The following is a 21,365-nucleotide window of genomic DNA, read 5'->3' as shown; positions in this document are numbered from 1 at the left end:
TCTAAACCGCATCTCCAGGAGTGCGACTGAGCGCGAGGGCGAGCTCTTTGAGCTCGGAAAAGCCCCGTTTTTTGGGGGTCAGGCCGTGTTTTGGAAACCGTCTGCTCAAATGCGGCGGCGGCTCCCCGGGCCGCTCTGGGAATCTGCTCTCACCCTTGTTTGCTTTTTGATTTTTCAGAGGCTCGCCCCATCTAATAAGGGCACAGATGCAGGTCTCCCGGAGGCAGCGTGGGCGGTGATGGGCCGGGGGGCGGAGGCGGAGGGCACCGCTGGCGCTCCTGGAAACCGAAGAAGAGGTAGGGGAGACCGTTGGCTGACCCGACACGGGCTAGAATTCCGCTTTGCAGTGCTCCCTCTTACATGTGCACATTTTCAAGCTTCTTGTGTCCGGTCAGCTCGGACTTGAGTCCTACGCCCCATTTGTCACGGGTTCGAGCCCCGTTCGCTAACTGATCGTGACCGGCGTTCTCCAAGTAGCAGTACAGAGGTGCCACTGTCGAGGACTGGGGTTATTTAAGCAGGAAAATCCAATCTCGGAAACGGCGACTCTTTGACCTTCCCAGGTGCCTGTAGGCTTGCAGTGATATGAGCGAGAGGCTCACAATTGGCTGTAATGCTCCTGTATGGAGTTTGCAATGTGTCAGAAGACAAAGGGCTGTGTAGGTGGAGCACGTCTGCGTGTCTCCCATGTATTAACAAGAATTGTTGCTGCAAAGCCAAGACACAATTTTCAATAAGTTTAGAGTATTATTAAAAAAAAAAAATTGGTGAATCCAAGTTGGCATAGAAGAAATCTGACTTCACAATGTTAAAAAAATGGAATTTAAAACGCACACACAGTTTATTAATAAAAAGGGTTCCCCCCCCTGTGCAAAAAACAAAAAACTTTTTTTTTTTGAATGCATCTGCACATTCCTCTTCGAATATGAAGTTTTTCATGAATTTCAAATCGGCTTTTACGCGTTCCAACTTGGGAATTGCCAGATGTTAATCGGGCTGGGTCGCTGGGCTTGTGGCCCTTGTGCAGGGGCTGGAGGTCTGACGTGGTTGTGTGTGCTGTCCTCTGAAGTGTGCCCCGATGGAGCCCACAGTCATTGACGGGAGGCAGCCCTTGCAGGCACGTTCCACAGGGGGGCACTAAAGCCCACCCATCTTAGAAACACTCCTCAGCACCAATGCGCAATTGGCTGAAAAGTCCCAATTGACAAACAACAGATAGTATAACCCGGACTCGAACTCCCCGATCGGTTACATTCATTGGTTGAGTCATGCAGGAGGGCCATCACTGTAATTCTGGATCTTTTAGATTGAATTAATTTCCCCCCCCCCCCCTCCTGTGTGCTTGAAAAAAATGTTTCGATCTTTTCCAGCACAAAAGCAATCACGTTTTGCAAGTGAGTTCAAAGCCAAACTGACAACATTGACTTTACATGGATAAAGAAAAAATGTTTTCTATAAAATCGACATTTAAAGAAAAACATGCTCTTAATATTTTACTATACTGGTTATGTTTGATACACAAAAAAACTGTGGTTCACCATTAAAGAAATTCAGCTTCTGACCAATTTCTGAGTGTACAGATTGGGTTGGATTGGATGCTGTAGGTATAGATTAGTTTGGGTATTCAGTGTGGTTCAGGCATCCAGAAGTGTACTTGAGATAGCAGTCAGAATCCAACTTGTAGCCACAAACACTTTTGGCTCATTAACGTGTGCACGTTTGATGTTCAGTGCCTCTATAGTTTAATGTTATCTCAGTACTGTTTAAGGTCAGAATTCAACCAAGCAGAGATGGCCAGCGTCTTAAAAAATATTGCCATCTAGCCTTTTACAAAAAATCAGAAGAAATTAGATTGGTCTCTGATCCCAACCAATGTATTTTACTGAAGTTTTACAGACATGAGTTGCTGTGTATTTTAGAGTTATCTTATTAATTTTTAAAAGCACGGTAAGACCTACTTAATACCCATTTGCATGAGAGAGTGTAACAGACTGCCATCCATGATCAGTAAGGATAAAGGTTACATTCCGAGAATGCTATAATCCGTCCGGCTGTCTCCTAAACCACTTCAACCAATTCCGGGCAAGCAGTGGGCACGTTCCCAGATACTCCCTGGACGGTATGCTAGTCCGTTACGGGACACACAGAGACGCACATACTCACACCAGGACGAATTTGACCCAAACCCGGATTAACCTACCTGTGTGTCTTTGGACTGGGAAAGAAAATCCCTTAATGTATGATATATTTTTAACTAACCCATATTCGTGCATCTTTCATTGCTAATGCAGGTCATTTATGCTGCAGGACTGGGTCCTGACCACACGGGCAGCAGCTGTTACCCCAGTTAGAAAAGAGAGCAATCGTGAGATGCAGCTCTCGTGGTGAGTTGCTGGCGTGTGGTCGGGATTCCTTTCATAGCCAAGGCTGTTGGCTACTTGCGTGCCCTTGCTACATTTTACCCGTGCACCTCCTGCTTCTCATCCCCAGTCTCGTTCTTGGACAGGCCCAAAGGGTTCCATGCAGCGTTGCTACAGCTGGTCACGGAGGTCACCGAGCGCTGCTGCTCTTCATCTGCAACGTTCCGCAACCCCCGTTGGCGTTTCGAACAAATCATCCCTCGCACGTGCGCTGGACTTCCTAAATGGAGAGTAAGATGCACCTCAAAGGACGTTTTGTCTTGAGGCCTTCGTTCCACGCTTGGATATCGTGCCAGACTCCTCACCATCTGCATTGCTCTGGAAAAGTAGAAGAGTCTGCTGTTCTTCTGCACAATTTCCCTTGCACACAGTTATCCTGAAATAACGCTGCTTTTTAAGGTGGGAATTTGTCGTACGGCTTCTTCAGGAAGGAAACGTCTGGTGTGCCGCTGAAATGTCACGCCAGTTGGCTTTTCCTGCTTCTGACGGAAAGTGCTTTTCAGTTCTGCTAAATTTTGCAAACATGAAAGAAAATGCAACAGGGATGACGGGGTTTAGATTAGATCGCCTTTGAGGATAACGTAAACTGCTAGTGACCCTTGGCTGTAGGCAGTTTAAACTGCCCTTTGACCAGCAACCCTTGAAAGTACAATTACGATTGATGGTCTTGGAGAGTGGAGAAAGAAATTCCCTTTCACCTTCCCCACTGCTTTCTCTGCCAGGGATCCATCCGAGCACTTAAAATTAGCTCATCCCGGTTTTCGACCCCAGCAGATACTTGTGTCCACATTCCAGTGCTCAAAGACGCACAACTTTGTAAACAGAATTAGAAACTCCCTTTCTGCTGCTTTTGTCTTCCCAGCCGAGCTCACAAGTGACGTAGGTGTGGTCTTCCTGGGAGATCGTATTACGCAGCAACGAATTCTGCATTTCGGACAGAGGGGCCCTTTGTTTCTGTGCTGGTTGTGCTCGCAGAAACAGGTGGGACAGCTGAGCAGGACAGCGAAAGGCCCAGTCACAGACAGCTGCAGTGCTCCAGGCACCAGCAGACTCTCCTCGCCTTCGAGGATTTGAAGAACTCCAAACTGTTTTCAGAACGACAGATTTTGTAGGTGCAAAAACAATTGACATTTTATTGAGGCTGTGTCAGAGTTTGAAAAGTTCCATTTGGAAAAATGGCCATAGTTATTGCTTTGTTACAGCATCCCTGGTAGTTCCACAACTTCTCTTAAAAGCTTTTGAAAAGCTTTTTCTAGTACATTGACAGTCCCTAAATCGATCTGTGTTGTGGCCAGGTGCTGCCTCTGCTTTCGCTAGTGGGATGGCTTCATTCTGCAGTAGATGTTGGCTTCTCCTGAGGTTTTAAAATGTGTGAGGATCAACCTGAGCTCTTCCCAGCTACGTTTCTTTTCACTCCGTAAGCATCCTGTCCTCACCGAGCTACATAGTGGGTTCTGGCAAGAGCTTAATCCATCTCAGATGTTTTCCTGCTTCACTCTTACCTGTGGGAGCTATGAATCCAATTGCGTATCCACTGAGAATCCCCAACTAAGACACAAAACTTGGCGCATCTGGTACTCGGAGCTTGTGTTGTGAGTCTTGACGCAGAATCCTGCGGAGAAATGGAAGGAACATATCCATTACTTTTCATGTACAGTGAGCTAACAACTTCAAGTCCGTTCAAATTGAACGAAGCACTACTGGGCAATGCAGAAAAGACCAGGCTGGGGTTTCACACATGCTCCTTAATGGAAGTGACTTAACTCAGGCAGACGAAACCATCAGTATAAAACATCAACAACAAATGATCAAAACACCTTTTAGAAAATGTGCAATATTTTTGATAATAGAAATGTGTATATATTGTGGAAGCATCAAGCATCCCGGTATAAGTATAACTTTTTCATGTAAACCTATTTCCTCTGCTTTCAAAACTCAGTTTATCTGTTCTGAGTCCTGGAATTCCTAAGCTGAAAAATCTTTAAAGGGAGTGCTCGATGCTGGCAGCCTACAAACAGCTGCTTCAGCCCCGATGGCACTGCATATAAGGGATCAGACGTTTAAATTTTAAAGGGCTCCCTGACACAGCTGTTGTAGCCCACTCACTGACATCCCAGAAGAAGCCTGTCCCCAGTCTTCAGTTTCTCTCCAGTGCTTCATCCATTGAGCACTCTGTAGAAAGCCTTGTCAAGACCCGAGGTACTGTAATTCACCCAGGATGGGTTCGGTTATTGCCAAGATGTTGCTGCCCACTGTCAGCAGTCTTGCCTTTATGCCCGCCATCAGCGTGGCCGCCAAACGTGGGTTCCACATGGAGGCGATGGTTTATTTCTTCACCATGTTCTTCGCTGCGGTAAGGATCCCTTTGTCTGCCCTGACTTTGACAGCGGGCATGCCTCGCTCGTGGTCAACTCCAGCTTGGGTTGGTCCGCAAAAGTGATGGATTCTAGCTAAAACTATTCTAACTGGGCTCTACTGTGATTGTGATGTTGTGATTGGTTGCGCTCCTGATATTTCCGATTTACCCTGGTACGAATCAGTCTTTTGGGGAGGGGTGGGGGGGAGAATGGGCACGCTGTGGGATTTTAAGATGTGTTAAATCATAACTGCAAAAATATTATTCTCTGTGTTAATCATCGTTGTTGCGATCGTAATATGTAAGCACCTGTTTTGTTCTAAAGAATCAAAATTAATTGTAAGTATAGTCATTGGGGATATTAAATGAGTGTCTCCTGACCCTAGCTTTCTTTCAATGTTGTTTATGGGTATAAAATAGGGTGGGTCTAAAGTCAGAAAGCCATTTGCGGTTATTTTAGAAAGTTCACTGTGGTTTCCTAATTCTTTTGGAAGCAGCAGACTGTACCTTAAAGATGAAGAAAATAGCTTGAGTGCAAAACTCCCCAGAACCTTTTAACTGTTGGTTCTTCGTGCCCAGATGCGAATGATATTCCACTGTATATCTTGGAACTTAACAGGACAGCCTTCGATAAAGGTTCTGAAGCAAACGTCTGACCTCTGTTGCTTCTCTGCGCCTTGAAACATATGTAGCTGAAGTCAACCCAAGCGGTTTAAGATGCAGACAAGCTGCATTGGGGGTTTTTCCTTGAAGGAACAGCTGACCTGGGCCAGTGTTGGAATGGAATGCGTTAGTGACAGGTGTGAAAGAAACAAACTATTTCAGCTTTGTGTTCATTGACTTTTAGACCACAGTTAGATCTACTAGAGCAACAGCTTCATCATTAGCAATGTGCAGGGACAGCATAGTGCAGTGGATCGAGCACTAGATCCTACTAGAATTATTCAGTGGCATAAATGGGCATTGTCCCTGGGACATGTTTATCTGAAAAATATCCCTGCGATGTCCAGAAAAATAAAAATGAAGGTGCAGCACCAATACATATTAGCGGCTTATGTACTGTATTGGAAGAATTAATGAAAATGAAGAAGAAGTCACAACAACGTTTGGTCACACTTCATCAGCCTGATAAGCAGTCAGCTGTGTTGGTGTTGAACCTACATGTCTTGTTATTCTTGACACCAGTTATATCCTCGTCCAAAAGTACTTTTACCCAGTTCACACAGCAGCAAAAACGGGGTAACAGCACCGTGTAGAGAATTAGTAACATCCAGGGACTCCTCACAGTTCCAGTCATGGGAAGGTTTGCTTTTGCTTGCAAAGTACCCATCTAGCTGTGTACCTTGGTTGATAGCATGATAAAGGAATTGTTGCTGTTTTTGGGGGGATAAAATTGTTCTCATATGAGATGAATGAGCCATAAAGGACCTTGTATTGTTTCTTTGTTACTTTCTTCATCTCTGATGATGGTTCTTCATATGCACACCTTGTGCCTTCTTTTTAAGATCTACCATGCATGCGATGGCCCAGGATTGACCATCCTGTGCTTTATGAAGTACGAGATACTGGAATACTTCAGTGTCTATGGGACAGCCATCGCAATGTGGGTTACTCTTATAGGTAAGTGTCTTGCTCACGTCCAATTTGGTATGATTTAAAATAGGACTATAAAACTGTATTTTCCCTTGAACAGAGCAATGTCATTTAAATAATTCAGCATTATTTACTGAAATTTATAGTTGTATTCACAGAACAGGGGATACAGCTTTTAAATCCAACTAAATGAGCCATCCAGGTATTAACATCAGACCGGAATGAAGTAGGGTTTTAGTGACCCCTGCTGGCGACCTGAGAAGGCACAAAAGAAGATAACTCCCCTTGCGAGTGGGTCTGATCCATACTGAAGTGTGCTTGCCCAAGGTGGTGACAACCCATCTTTGAGTCCCAGTACCTGTATTTCTATGTTCATATGGAAATGCAGAGATGTGTGTTCTCTGTGTGAATTTAAAATCTGTTTGATCTGTGAAGCTCTGGGAGACTTTGACGAGCCCAAGAGATCGTCTCTCACCATGTTTGGGATCCTCACGAGTGCAGTCCGCATCTACCAAGACCGCTGGGGCTATGGAGTTTACTCCGGACCCATTGGGACAGCTGTACTGATGATTACAGTCAAATGGGTATGAAAGCATTTCTGTACTGATCCTTGATTGCCAGCACCTTTCATGGACGAGCCTCAAAACAACCTTTTCATAGCTAAACATCATCTAAAGTTTTGTCTCCATTATAACAATAGAATACGTCTGTTGAAAATAGAAATCATTAACCAAGAAATATTTTATTATTTGTAAGGTACAGTATGCTGCTGCGATTCAATGAGGCTGAGAGATGTCTTTTTATTCCTTTTCTTTTCTGTTACAAAAGAGTTTATAAAACATTATGGTAGCTAAACACAGTTCATTTTTTCCCCCCTCAATAAATATTTCCACATGTTTAATGTTTTCTGTCATCGACACCTCTTTTAATTATTTTAGCAGCCTTTTTTGAGAAGTGCCTGAAAAATGTGTGACCTGAAATCCATTATCTCACCACTTGTCAAATAGAGCCCTGCCAGAGCTCATTAGCCCAGTTTATTTCTGTATGTGAAGTAAAAAGATACTTGGCGCCTTTCGCTCTTGTTTATGAAAATAACTGCTTGCGTTGTGCTTTTCATAACGTTTTGGTGAGCTTGAGTCTATAAAATCTGTCTCTGTACCTCAATCCCTGATGAAAAATGTCTGCAATTAAAAAGGAAAAGAAACTACTACCAAAAAAATAATTGCATTCTATTATTCTATTATCTTTTTTTTTAAGTATCTATTTGTAGATAACATTATGGCTGATTAAGTATTAGGTACCAAGAATAAATAGTGCACAAACTGCAGTGTTTTGTCTTCCAAGTGCTGAAACATCTTGCTTAGACATCTCAATTCTAGTTTCTTTTTTTTTTTAAATGTAGGAATTGTCAGTTCTGTTATTTTGTAAGTATGCAATCCGGACCTGCCACTAGCTTAGGACTTGACCTTATGGCTCCCCCTGCCGTAGTGTAAGAGAAGGTTGCGAGACTGGGGCTGCCTGACAGGTGAGTTTGCAGCAATTGGAGGAGTGGGGAGCATCGGCTGCTGATGTCACTTCCTGCTTGCAGGGTTTGCCGTTTTGCTGGGAGCCAAGAGGCCCCCAGCTACTGACATGCCCCAGGTTCAAACTGGAAACATCTGGACCGGATCTTGGGGCTTGACCTGTGGTCTCCCCGTTTTAAGACACCCGGGAGTTACAGGTGGCCTCTTTGTGAAGTCAGTTCTTTGTCCAGCCAGTAGGTGTGCAGAGGGCCTTCTGTATGACCATCATTATCTTCAGTGTCTCCAGTGTATTGTCTGGAAATAAAAAGCCTCCCATATTATACCGTATAAGACAGGAAAGAAACTTGGTTACCTGAAACGTTGCTGCTGGTTTTCCCTCAGTGGAGCATAACAAAACAGTCCTGCTGGCAGGAAGGAAAGGGAAGAAGAGCTGGAATAGCCAAGCAGCTGGCTCTTTGGAAACTCTCGAGCGTTGTCTTTATTTTTGTTTCCCAGCTCCAGAAGATGAAGGAAAAAAAAGGCCTGTATCCAGAGAAGAGTGTCTACACCCAGCAAGTGGGTCCAGGGTTCTGTTTCGGGGCGCTGGCCCTCATGCTCAAGTTCTACTTCGAGGTACAGCGAGCTCACCCCTTTCCCAAAGAGCTTCCCAGGTTTTCTCAGTCGGCCCTGTTCCATATAGCCTTCTCTCCTGTAATAGTGTCCCGCAGTTGTACCTTTCCCGTTTGCTCAGAGAAACTGGCGAAAAAAGGTGTGAAAAAGTCGACATGAACACTATTCTAATTAATTTACACCTTTTTCCATTTTACTTTACAAGTCAGTATAAGACTCTTGAAGCTCTCCTTAAAATATGCCTTACTTAATGCTCTCTAAAGGGAGGCTGTGGATTTCGGAATTCAAATCCCTGAAGGGTTTTTTTTTTCTTGGTTGGTTTTTATAAACATCCGAGTTTAATCCGAATTTTTTTTCCGTGCTTGTTGGCAGATGACTTCAAATGAAGCTTTGTTTTTTGTTCTGGCTTGCTTTGGGTTTTGCTACGTATTTATAAGAAACAAACACCACAGTTAACCTATGAATTGAACTCACAATGAAAGATACGGTTGTCTTGCACTTTGTAAGAAAGATATCATTTTAGGTGCTTATTATTATTATTTTAGAATAATTGTTGTATTTTATAATAATTTGTGGTATTGTTTTCAATGTACAACGAGATGAATTTGTGTGACAGAGACTGATTCCTTAGCCAAGAGAGTTCAACATGGTAAATTTTGTGCCTGGAGATGGCAAGTCCAGACAAGATGGCGGCTCTTGTCTGAACTACATTACCCAGGAGGCTGTGGGGGGGAAAACCTGCCAATCACCTGACCGGGTGGGAGAAGACGGCTGGTCAGCTTATGTTTTATTCAAAATCGGGAAGCAGGGGGTTTCCAGTGGTTGCTCACCTGGATCACCCTTTCTCCCACTGCTGCAGTGCATCGCAGTGGATCCGCCCTCTGTCTCCAGATGGCCGGTGCAGAACGATCCCATAGAATTAATCAGCCCCCCCCCCCCCACTAACAAACCCCACGTCTCAGTTGCTGTGTGCTCTTCTCTTTCGGCAGGAATGGGACTACGCCTACGTCCACAGCTTCTACCACCTTGCTTTGGCCATAGCGTTCATCCTCATCCTGCCGAAGAGCAACCGGCTGGGAGGAAACGGCAGAAATGCAGCTAAGCTGGACTGCTACACCCTCTGCTGCTGTGTATGAAGTCCTTTTTTTTCTATCACCACGGGACAGGAGTTGATCCCCCTGTATTGAGAACCCTAGGCACAGCTTGTGCTTTGCAAAAACACCTGCCTGTATCTCACTTCGGTTTAAAATATTTTTCAAGGGATTTATTGCTCTTTTTCAACTGATCCATTCAAACTGTGGGGCGGATGTCTCGATGAGCCTGTTTATTCCGAAGTGGGACAAACCGATGGCATAAATGCTATGGTTGACCTTTGTTTTTTTCATATTTGTTTCCCCGTAACGATTAAAGGAAAAGATTTATCATCTCCAGCTAAAGTACAAGAGACAAAGGCCTGCATTAAATCACAAGGCTGACCAGCTTGCTAGTCCTTATTCCAGGCTTATTCCAGTGTTTGGTGGCAGGTTTCCACTGAGCAGATGCAAGTAGTCTCCGGTAAAAGGAAAACGGCCATCAATTGTTGACCTGTCTGGAATTTGCGATGGGTGGATGAGTTGGATTTCTGCTTTTTTCCAGACCTAATGTAACTTATGGAGAAGGAATGTTTCGTTTTCAGGGCGCTACACGTTGAAAATATAGTATCACGTTCCAAAACGAGGCTGGTTTGTAGTGCAGAAAAAAATGCGTCACCAGCTGCAGTTTAGAATGTGTTTTTTTTACCACACACACCCGGTAAGCCAGGGCAAGATTTTAATCAGTACTGTCGTCTTTAGGGCTGGAACTGAGAACTCGTCACATAAACACCCAGGATGGGTATAAATGGGTACAGATACAGTAGGTATGTGTGGATGATTAGTTTGGATAAATGCATCAGGCAAATTAATATTAATGGCTTGGATCCATCATCGTCGGAATACCCGCAGATCAGCAACATCATTGTAACTGCTGGCTTTCCAGTCGCCAGCTCAGACCATAAAGATAATGAAACCACGAAGCAGCTCCTGCCAGTACGGTAGACTTTCGTCTGTAGCACCAGCTCTGATCCAGATCTGGCCCCCTTGACTCGAAAGCTGGGCAGCATGCCTCCCAACTCTTGCGCCGTCGCCCCTGGGCCCGATGGACGTTGGCGGTGTACGCCAGTGATGGGTGCCAGCCGTTACCCATGTTGCTGTGTGTTTCAGGTCACCAAGCCAGCAGTGAGAGACAAGGTTCGTTCAATTTGGAAACCGTCCATCAAAGCTCCCTGGATGAGGGCCTGTGACCGGGGCCTCCCAGTGACCCGTCCCCAGCCGGCATCCAAATAAGTGGCCGCAGACTCCAGGAAATGGAAGGTTGGAGGGTTAGAGGGCAAGAGCAGACTCTGGCCCTGCCGTAGCAGAGTCGGCTCGCTGGGTGGCAAGTCTGAGAGAGCGACAGTATCCCAGCAGTCAGCTGTCTTGGGCCTCCTCTGTGCTCTACAAGGCTCAATACCGCATGTTAAATTACACTCGTCCCTTTGTGAAAGAGCATCCAAAGACCAGTGCTTCCTTTTGAAATAAAAGCAAAACCTCATTGAAAGACCTTATTTTAAACTGGCCAGAATACAGCGCCCAGTTAAGCTTGGCAACGTGTCTTTGGCACACAAAAAAAAAGAGGGCACTTTGGAGCCCTGCGGAATCTGCCTTTGGGTGCTCTTGTGCCGAGGAATTTTGGGGGGAAGAAATTATTTTAAAGTGCTTAAAGTTGAAACCTGCACCCTGAAATGAGAATGCATGATTCCCCCCTCCCGCCCCCCCAAACAGTGCTGGTATGTGTTAGTGTCAGGGCAAGAACCTTAAAAAACATTTCTTTTTTCAAAATAAATAACAGATTTTCACCGTGTTGTAAAATAAATGAGCACTTGGCAGTAAACTGCTGGATGCGAGCCATCTCCGTGTTTTCGAACTTGTGATGTGCGCACAGTAAAAGAAATACTTAAGTATTTTATTCCAAATCCCAGGCTGATTGTCAAACATTCGTTTTCAGTGTTTTGCAAAGCCCTGTTTGTGAAATTGAATCCTCTCCAGTTCTTTAGTCATAAAACCTATTATTCCAAATGCGCTTTAAGACCTCCAAAAATGTACTTATTAATATTTTCTTGCCAAAGCCTTGTACTGTAGGTGTGAATGTAAGCGTATTACCCATGACCTGATTTTTCTATTGTATATAACAGGTATATAATATCGTTTTTGGCTTTGTAAAATACCGTAATGTAAATATTAATTTATTATTAAGACTTGTATTGGTTTTGTAATCTAAATAATGTGAAACATTAAAATTGCTACCAGTGAAGTTGAATGCAGCCTTGTGTGATATTTCACTGCATGCTTACAATTTCTGTTCTAATTAATTCATGTTACATACCAGAAGACAAAAGTTTGAACAGCTGAATAATTCTGAGAGTGCTAGAAAGCACAGAGAAGTACTCCTAGGTAACTTCTTTAAGCTGCAAAGAGTTATACTCATTCTTTAAAACGTAAAAGTAATCAGTCTCCAAAACTTTGATTCCTAGACGTCAACTTATTGAAACTTATTTTGACATGTCTCCAGGAGATGTGAAACTTGGGCCAACCCCAAAATGCACCACGTTGAAATTTTAGAAGAAAGTTTGCTGTCTTCTAGCGAAAGTTAAGTTCCCGACGCATCAGACCGCCATTGGTTAGGAGCTGTTTTAAATCAATGCAAAGAAATGGATTCTGCAGCAGCTTAGAGCAGATGTTCTCCCAAGTCTTGTAGTGTGACCTTCTTGTGTTTTGTGTATATATTACAGAATTTGGACTGAACTGATACAACCTGGGAGGGAGAAAGTGAGTGTTTCAGTGCAGTGGTGCGCTTTAGAGAAACAGTTTTTGGAAACGAAAATACAGGGGGTTCTTCATGGGGCATTTAGGGCGTGACAGCTAATTAGTGTACACCTCCTGGCAATTGGCTATGGGCTGAATCGTTGGCGATTTAAGAGTAGACACTGTTGTCAGTAAGGGTGGCAAGGAATCACTGTGGGGTACACAGTGTTCCTCAGGAAGGTGGAATGGCAACATTCGATATTAGTGTAAATGATTTACCACCCCATCATTTAATCCCTGCCCTGCGAAGAGGGCATTCAAGCGGGCTGGTTTTATTTTATTTTTTTTACTTCCACGACCCCTCACTCAAATGGCTGTTAACAGTTGCGTTTGCGTTCTGTGTTGACTTCTGGGTGGAAACCTCTTGGATTAACAGCCCGGCCTGACGAGAGAAGCAGCCCCTTTCAAAAAAAAAAAAAAGAAAACCCTGCAGCATCGCTCTTTCTAGGAATGAAAGCACACACTGCACAACCGGGAGTGGTCATCTGTTTCGCTTCATGCTGAGGTTTATGGGTCACTTTTGGGGGTTGGGGGGGGGGTTTCGAGGTGCATAGCCGAGCGATTGCTGGGGATCCTGTGTGGAAAATGCAGCCTGCGCTCTGCTTGTAATTGAACAGGATATCCTCTGCAAAAAAATAAGGTCAGATAATGGCACTTTTTATTCCTGGTTCCAGGCACTTGCTAAAGACTGCAGACACGTGCAGCAGGACTTAGACAAAACAGTCTCCAGCTTAACGTGAACTCTCAGGTCCACAAAGGGCTTTTTGATTCCCAGCCAGTCCCCTCGGGCTCCTTTCGTGGAAGACGAAGGTGTTTTTGTCTGGGGGAGTCTGGCGGCCTCGTGACTCGCTGCCGAAAAAGGATGTTCTCTCTCTCTCTGTCTCTCGGGGCCCTGCTGTTTTTCTCATTTCAGAGCCGGGGGCTGAAACGCGAGACTTTTATTGCCTCGTGGTTGCGACGACGTTCTCTGCCTCCCCCTTCGCCCCTTCCCGGGCCGGAGTCTGGGCTGGAGCCGCCCCCCGCGAGCTCGGACCTGCGGCGCAGGGCGCGGATCACGTGACCGCCCAGCGACGGGCCGAGACCGGAGAAGTTTGAAGGTGTACTTCTGGCACTTGGTAGATGTTAAAAAATGTGGGCTTCCTGCTGAATAACAAGCGGCTCTGGTCTTATTTTCTCCCCACTGCTCTTATTTAGGGTGGAAGCAGCCTAGTATAAAATGGGAGAAAGACCCCCCCCCCCCCCAGCTAGATAGTGGCCCTGTGACTTATAAGAGCAATTTGTTGGAGCCCCAGATCCAGTCCAGTTGAGAATCGGCTCAAGTTATTCAGCTGCTGCCTTAGTTCAAGGCAACAGACAGTTAATGGACTGCACAGTATCAGCAAATAAAACAATCCAGAGGGCAGAGTGGCAAGGTCAGCTACTGAAACTGCAATGATGAATTGTACAGTCTGGGCCATTGCTGTCCAGTCTTGGTCCTAGGGGTGGCCAGTGTGTCTGCAGGTTTCTTTCAGCGTCTCCGTTACATTGGTCCAGATAAGCCAGCAACCAGCTGGTTCAGCTTGTAAAAAGCGGAGCGGAGGGGTTGCCGGTTCAAATCCCGCAGCCGGCAGAGGAATCCTACTCTGCTGGACCCCTGAGCAAGGCCCTTCGCCCGAACTGCTCCAGGGGCCACTGAAGAATGGCTGACCCTGCGCTCTGACCCCCAGCTTCTCTCCCTGTCTGTGTGTCTCATGGAGAGCAAGCTGGGGTCTGCGAAAAGACTCATTCCTAATGCAAGAAATTGTATAGGGCTAATGTTAAAAGCCACAGCACAGACGGCTGCATTGGTCAGCCTCGATCTGACCATCGGAGCCCCAACAGGTGAGTCTTGATCAGAGGGAAGTCTTGGAGGAGGGACTGCACAGTAGCATTTTAGAACGTAGAGTGATTCTCACACTGGGAGCTGAGCAATCACAAGCAATCTCAGTACTTGCTGTACCGAAATAAACTTGAACGAACTGATCAAGGCTGGTGACAACATTACGAGCGCATCCTTGGTCTCAATAACATGTTTGGGGGGGGGACACGCGCAAAATGAAATTACTGCCAGGCCGGCCCTGTTGTACAGTATATCCTGCTCTGACTCATCTTTGCTTCGATTCCTGGTGCCTGTGATACTATCATCAGCGCCCTGTGTGTGGCTACACTCGCTGGTTTCAGAAGGGAGGCCGTTACAAGGGATCTTACGGTTGACGTAATCTGTATTTGTGACCAAGCTGGTTGGGCAGAACTAAAATCTGCTGTCATGTTTTATTTGAATTTATAAAACGCCCCATGCCAGTAAGCGCAAAGATTTAGTGGGGCTTTGAGGCACATTTCCGATATGTGGCCGTTTTCATCTTTACATCTACAGCTATGTGTCCTGGAGAATTGTTGAGGGGAGATGATTTTGACCTAAACTGACCCAGGAAAAAAAATCTGTATGGAGTTTGCATGTTCCCCCTGCGTTTGTTGTGTTTTGGAGTTTGTTGGAGTTTCCTCCCACAGTGGTTAATTGGCTTCTGGAAAAAATTGGCCCTGGTGTCTCTGTCTGTGTGTGTCCAGTTATGGCCTGGCGTCCCGTCTAGGGTGTATCCCAGCCTGCCCACATTACCCTCTAGGGCAGTACCTGGCTCCCCTGTGACATGGTATTGAATAAAGCTGTTAGAAAATGGATGGAGGTCGAATATCTATCCACTATCCAATATCTGGATATCCTCTCGATAGGTATGCATTTTCCTCAGCCTCGACACTTTCAATCGTGTGACAAGTCCCGTGGCAAAGCTGTCGTGGTTCTGTGGCGCCACCTGCTGACGGCTTACAGCTACAACGATTTGTCTGTTTTTAATTTTTTCGTGTTTTTTCTGAGCGCCTGAATTTTTTCCTTTGTAGATAATTAAGAAAAACCCTAAATCATACTTAAGTATAGATCTCTATTATGAAACGTTAAGTACATGACCAGATGGCAGTACTAGTGGTGTTTATTATTATTATTATTATTATTATTATTATTATTATTATTGTTGTTGTTGTTGTTGTTGTGGTTTTTGTTTTTCTATTGTTTTTGTACAAGACGTCCTAAATAATGATGAAAGTCGTCATTACTTTCACAGCTACCGAAAAAGAGTCGATGGAATTGGTTCTTCGCTTTCTGTGTCGGCAAGCCTTCGTGCGGTTTGTCCTAGTGGGGTATCCGTTCGCGGGTCTGTCTCCGTGTTCCGGGTTCATCGAGAGCGGGGGGTTTGAGTAGCGAGAAGCCGCCTCCGTCTGGGGGGGTTGAACTGGAAATCCAAAACGGTTCATTGAAGGCAGAAGATCGCTGTTATCACTACTCCCTCTGCAGTGCTATGGCTTCAGAAGAGATGTCTACTCCAGATGTCAAGGAGTTGTCTAATGACACCACTCCGAGGAGAACGGTTTGTGGTTCGTCAGCTGGAGGAAAGCGCAGAAGGTAGGTAATATGTTACACTGCGTGTTTCAAATTTGTTTTCCAGTTATATGTAGGTTGCGACATGGTGGAGTCGCGATTAGGCCCTGGGCTCTTACACTGAAACTCCATCGGTGAGTTCGAGTTCATACAATCTGAAGTTAAGGTTATTTATGGCCTCTGCTGTTAATAGAGTCGTAGAGGGGCTTATTATCATAACTACACGTACATTGGGATTCTGAAGGAGCAAGTAATAGGTTTATTCCATGCATGGAATTCCTCTTTTCAGCAGGGAATAAACCTGTTACTTGTTCCTTTGCAGCCTACGCAAGCTGACGCAGCTGCCCACCTGAACTACACTGGGGTTCTTATTCGCGCGATATAGGCAGTAGATTACAAACTTAAATAAAAACAAGCAGTTTGTATGCAGTACTGAAAAAAGACCCATGGTAGACCGTGTAAAAAGTGCAGAGGTGGATTGAGTCGGAGTCTGAGGCGTTGCTGTTAAGGATGCATACCGCAGAGGAGTAGAAGCTGTTCTTGGAAACTTTTTTTTGCGACAGCGGATGGTGTGGATCTCACCGATCGATGGTCAGTCGCATCCTGTAATCCTCTGTGCCGTTGCCACAGCCCTTTGTAGCGCGTCTCTTGTCATGCATGGTAGTGTTACTGTACCATAAAGTGATGCCCCTAGTGAGTCAACCGGTTGTTTTCAAGAAATAAAGTTTTCTGATCGCGGATGGAGAGTTTAGATGTATCTGCACGCACGACATAATTGACGATCACTCGTGCTGTGGGTTTTATGTGCTGTAGCTGTGCGCTGTCTGGCCTCAAACGCCTGCACTTGACTCTGTGAACCCTTTTTTTGGGGGTTTTAAATTTCTCAAAACAAGAACAGAACGACGCCAATCAGTGCAACCCCTTCATCGGTGGTGCTGTGCGCACTTTCACCCAGAGGATGCCTCGGCAGAATCGGAAGTAAATAAGATCATCTTTCTCCCCTGGTTTTGAGTTCTTTTTAGTGTACCTCAGAAGAAATTCTGTATTGTATCTGCATTCTGTAAGTGTTTTAAGAGCTACTGCTGAGGTAGCTTTTGGAATAATGTGCTGCACGTTTTCTTAAGGGTTAAGTGGTTTGTGTTTATATCAAGGAGTGTTGTGAAATCGTTTTAATACGCTGTTTTCATATCCTTTGCTGTGGATAAATATAGTGTTTGTGTATCTGCCAGCTGACAGTCGGATTGATGTTTTTAAAATTCAAATTGTGAATTAACCAACAATTAAATAATATTATTGACTGGCAGGTGAATATCCCCTGCTTTAAAAATACAACTGAAACATTTTATAGCCATTGTTTTTCCTAAGAAGGTACTACTTTACTTTCAGAATCTAGTATACAGTCCTGAACATGCAAATGTGTTTTAATTGCATTACGATCTGTATAGGAATAATATATTTGTTAAACGTTGTTTAGGACACCCTTTGCAGCATCAGAGAGGCTGAACTCGGCTTTTAAATCGCCTGTAAGTAATTCTCCTTTATTTGCGATTTCTTAAAGAAAACGTTTTTACAGTTACACGATCTAACTGCATTGTCCTTTTTTGTTAACTGCAATGTCCGCTCCTGTCAACTAGTCGGCGATGTTTCTTAGTTCAAACGTGAGAGTCAGGGAGAGATGTGAAGTTTCAAGTCAGTAATTTAGTGGCAGACTGTAATCCAGCTTTTTAAATAGCTTTCTACGATACCGTTTCCTAAATAACACATGTGGGTGAAGGAGGAATGCTGTTTCACCAACCCCTGAGGAAACTCCTTCCTTGAATCCTGACCAATTAGGGTTACTAAAATTAAAAATCTAAAAGCTTAAATCCCCTCCTCATTCATCTTTTACTTTGTCAAAGGATAATATCTGCTGTGGATTTTGAATTGTTGTATACTGATAAGACTGAAAATGTGATTTTTGTTTTCCTGATTTTGAATCCTTGCATGTTATTTAAATTAAGTTTACAGTCCATACTTCCTTAAGAATTGGGCAAAATCCTTTATTTTATGTTATATCATCTTAAAGGCTTATATACTAAATACCTCCTGTATAACACATGGATACCTTTCTGCTTAACCACTCTATCGACTTCAGTGCATTTGGCTGGTCTATTAAAGGTCAACACCCTAAAGTCAGAGAACGCTTAAGTGGAAAACTAAGGGGGACTTTAAATATTTTATGTGACTGTGTAGGACTGGAGAGCTCTGGTTTAGTGCATTACTGAGCTCTATAAGAGCATTGGTACTGTAGCTCATTTCCTTTGGCATCCAAGTGATTCTGCGTTGGGCATCTGTCTCTGTCTCTCTGGACTCAGCTGCAGAGTCGGTCCACTCCCCGCTGTCCGGCAGCCGGCCAGTCCAGCGTGGAAGAGGAGGTGGAGGGCCTGAAGAAGAGGCTACAGGAGCTGGATTCCGAAATAGCTCAGTTGCAGACCGAGTGAGCAGACTTGTGTTCGGGATTTGAGGCACGGAGAATTTCGGGATTTGATGGCGATCAAGAATGAAAAATCTATATATTTGATATATACAGTATATATCCCAAATGTAGTCTTTATAATGAGGGATGTTACTTTAAAACTCCAAAGCACTAGTAAGACCTCATTTAATATATTGTACATAACTTTTATATTGTGATCACTATTTTACGGGGGGGATATTGATGCTTTTGATCAGTCTGGGGAGAAGCAACCAGATATTTCACTGTTCTAAATCTGTTACACTGGTAGACCAAGGGAACTAACTCTGAGTTCTTTTTTTGGGGGGGGTCTGGCAGAAGAGCTTCCTCTTTCTGGTCTGTTTTTTTGTTGTTGTTGTTGTTGTTGTTGTTCCTCACACAGTTTCTTTCTGGTGTTGCTGCTCTCCAGGGGGCTGACTGTGGAGGAGCTGGACAAACACATTGACCTGCTTCACGAGTACAACGACATCAAGGACAATGGGCAGATGCTGCTGGGCAGACTGGGTGAGATCCATTTTCCCAGTAATAATAATAATAATTCCTTACCCTTATATAGTGCTTTTCTGGACACTCCACTCAAAGCACTTTACAGGTAATGGGGATCCCACTACCGCCACCAGTGTGCAGCCCCACCTGGATGATGCGCCAGAACACTCCCCACACACCAGCTCTCAGCGATTCCAGAACCGGTGGGACAAATCAAGACAGAGCAGCGTTCAGGAAAAAGCCTGGCACGACTGCAGCAGATAATTAAGAGACCTGTCCCTCTCCTTTTGGCACATTTCAAGGTGAAAATCCATTCAGCGCGGAACAGCTGTCTGCACATCTGCTGTTTTCGGCGCCCGGTTGTCCCCGTGAACCGCGCGCACAGATACCGCCCCCTCACGGTAACTCTCGTCACATCTTGTGCAAGATGTTAGGTTTCACATCCAAGTGCTGAACGGCGTCTTAAGGCGGCTCCCCAGGTTAACTCTGGAGCTGGGGTTTTCAGATCACAGTGCCACAAGGCAGGGATGGCATTCGATTCTGTAAAAACAAAATGTGTAATGAGAAATCTGTTGCTTTTTCCCCCCCCTCTTTGTAATTCGGGTCTCTCCATCACAGGCAGAAAGAATTTACACGTCTCCTTGAAAGACCTCAGGCTGTTTTAATCAACATGCGGGAATGTAAGATGGGTTACAAACAACAGCAGCCGTTACTCCCGTCTGGCTTGTTAGGTTACTAATAGTAAATTGCTCCCTGGGTCCCATCCAGCCATTCCTTGAGAGAAGCCAGGGTATGGGCTTTAACATCATGGCTGGGGGCGTCTGTTTCATACTCCCACCACCCTTTGTGTAAAGACGTCCCTCCAGGTCTGGGTTCTAAATGCCCTTCCACGTAGCCTGTTGCTCATACGTGGTATCCACTTCAACAACCTGGCTGACCACCATTTAGAGTGCCTTTTTTGTTTTTTAAGAGGTCTCTTTTCCCAGAGTGGGGGTGTTGATTGCCCTACAGTATGTACATGCACATTGGAATTATTTTTTTTGGCCGTGTTGTCTCGGGACATGCACAGTCCAGCCGACGATGCGCAGAATAAATAGTGCTGATACATGCAGTAGACCAGAACAATATACATGTGGTAGTGAGCAAAAATACAGCTACATGGTAGTCCAAGTAAAATAATTAAAAGGCGCAGAGTGCAGGGGTGCATTGAGTCGAGGCAGTGCAGTTAGCTGTTGAGGATGCGGACTGCAGTGGGGTAGAAGCTGTTCTCAAGCCCCGGTGGTCCCTGCTTTAACAGAGAGGTACCGCTTGCCAGAGCGCGGGGAGGAGAACGGTCTGTGGCTGGGACCCTGAATGATGGATGTGGCTTTATTGCGACAGCAGGTGGTGTGACTCTCACCGATTGATGGTAAAGCACAACCTAGAGCCCTCTCTGCCGTTGCCACGGCCCCTGGTGGTGCGTCATTGTCGCGTACGGTAGTATTACTGGACCATACCGCGGTACCACCAGTGAGGGGCGCGGTCTATGGGTAGATGACCCGCTCTGTGGCTGTTGATCCCTGGGTCCCATCCAGCCATTCCTTGAGAGAAGCCAAGGTATGGGCTTTAACATCATGGCTGGGGGCGCCTGTTTCATACTCCCACCACCCTTTGTGTAAAGAAGTCTCCTTCTTTAGATGACCCTTCCTCTAAAGGGATGACTTTATGTCCCGCTCTGTGGCTGGGCAGCACCCCCCAGAGATCAGCTGACCCCTTCTCGTGTTGTCTCCTGCAGCAACGGTGCGAGGAGTGACCACGAAGGATCTGTACGGGGAGTTCGGTTTGGACCTGGGCGACTGAGGCTCCTCTGGCAGGACGGCGGTCCTTCATCGCCCCCCGCCCCCCCCACGCACTCCCTTCCGCTAAACTGTCGCCGGATCGTGGGGGAGCATCTGTTTAAAGATCACCTTGGTATGTGCAAACTGGCAACAGATAGGCCTGTTGACACCACGGAGAGCCCCCCCCCCCCCCCCCCGGCCCGGACTCGAACCCCCACACGTAATGAGAATAGCTTAATAAAGTTTATTGAAATGTATGCACTTGCGTGGATTGAAATCAGGGTGGTGCCGATGCCTGGTATCGTTTTGCGGAGCAGGGTGAGCCCTCTGCATGGCGATTTCCACTCTGCAGTGCTCAGAAGTCTGCTTCCTTATCCCTCTGAGCTCCCCTCCGTTTCTGCCAAGTCCTTTTGGGGCGGAGCCGGGGCTTTGTGGCTCAGGTTCCAGCAACCTGTGGCTGGGAGGTTGCCGGTTCAAATCCCGCAGCCGGCAGAGGAATCCTACGCCGTTGGGCCCCTGAGCAAGGCCCTTCACCCCAGCTGCTCCAGGGGCGCTGTATAAATGGCTGACCCTGCGTTGACCCCCAGCTTCTCTCCCTGTCTGTGTGTCTCACGGAGAGCAAGCTGGGGTCTGCGCAAAGACACATTCCTAATGCAAGAAATTGTAAAGGGTTAATAAAGCGATGTTATTATTATTGTTATT

At 45.5% G+C, this 21,365-nt stretch overlaps 2 protein-coding genes across 3 annotated transcripts; both read left to right on the top strand.

Moving 5' to 3' along the window:
- The first annotated feature begins 1,926 nt into the window (after window positions 1-1,926).
- mymk (myomaker, myoblast fusion factor) lies at window positions 1,927-11,255 on the top strand. Its single transcript, XM_006640523.3, has 6 exons — window positions 1,927-4,773; window positions 6,282-6,396; window positions 6,805-6,953; window positions 8,388-8,504; window positions 9,491-9,631; window positions 10,742-11,255. Exons 1-6 carry the CDS (start codon window positions 4,639-4,641, stop codon window positions 10,862-10,864), a joined length of 780 nt encoding a protein of 259 aa, XP_006640586.2. The 5' UTR covers window positions 1,927-4,638; the 3' UTR covers window positions 10,865-11,255.
- Window positions 11,256-15,639: 4,384 nt separating this feature from the next.
- swi5 (SWI5 homologous recombination repair protein) lies at window positions 15,640-21,365 on the top strand. Of its 2 annotated transcripts, none has more exons than XM_069183257.1 (5): window positions 15,640-15,890; window positions 17,341-17,389; window positions 18,221-18,342; window positions 18,770-18,864; window positions 20,621-21,363. In XM_069183257.1, the coding sequence occupies exons 1-5, from the start codon at window positions 15,787-15,789 to the stop codon at window positions 20,683-20,685; spliced, it is 435 nt and encodes a 144-aa protein (XP_069039358.1). In that variant the 5' UTR covers window positions 15,640-15,786; the 3' UTR covers window positions 20,686-21,363. The 2 variants fall into 2 exon arrangements, with proteins under 2 accessions (XP_069039358.1, XP_069039359.1); XM_069183258.1 differs by lacking the exon at window positions 15,640-15,890 and adding an exon at window positions 16,224-16,844 and having other exon boundaries at window positions 20,621-21,365.

This window comes from Lepisosteus oculatus, chromosome 24 (assembly GCF_040954835.1).
Source record: "Lepisosteus oculatus isolate fLepOcu1 chromosome 24, fLepOcu1.hap2, whole genome shotgun sequence".
In the NCBI taxonomy this organism is placed as follows: domain Eukaryota; kingdom Metazoa; phylum Chordata; class Actinopteri; order Semionotiformes; family Lepisosteidae; genus Lepisosteus; species Lepisosteus oculatus.
Note: the sequence above shows the minus strand (reverse complement) of the source record. Positions and strands in the feature narration are given on the sequence as shown.

Excerpts from the sequence above, each read along its gene's own strand:
- mymk (XM_006640523.3), top strand. The coding sequence starts at position 4,639 with ATGGGTTCGGTTATTGCCAAGATGTTGCTGCCCACTGTCAGCAGTCTT. Across the intron at positions 4,774-6,281 it reads TCACCATGTTCTTCGCTGCG|ATCTACCATGCATGCGATGG; the intron begins GTAAGGATCCCT and ends CTTCTTTTTAAG. Across the intron at positions 9,632-10,741 it reads GCTACACCCTCTGCTGCTGT|GTCACCAAGCCAGCAGTGAG; the intron begins GTATGAAGTCCT and ends TGTGTGTTTCAG.
- swi5 (XM_069183257.1), top strand. The coding sequence starts at position 15,787 with ATGGCTTCAGAAGAGATGTCTACTCCAGATGTCAAGGAGTTGTCTAAT. Across the intron at positions 15,891-17,340 it reads GCTGGAGGAAAGCGCAGAAG|GACACCCTTTGCAGCATCAG; the intron begins GTAGGTAATATG and ends AACGTTGTTTAG. Across the intron at positions 18,343-18,769 it reads ATAGCTCAGTTGCAGACCGA|GGGGCTGACTGTGGAGGAGC; the intron begins GTGAGCAGACTT and ends GCTGCTCTCCAG.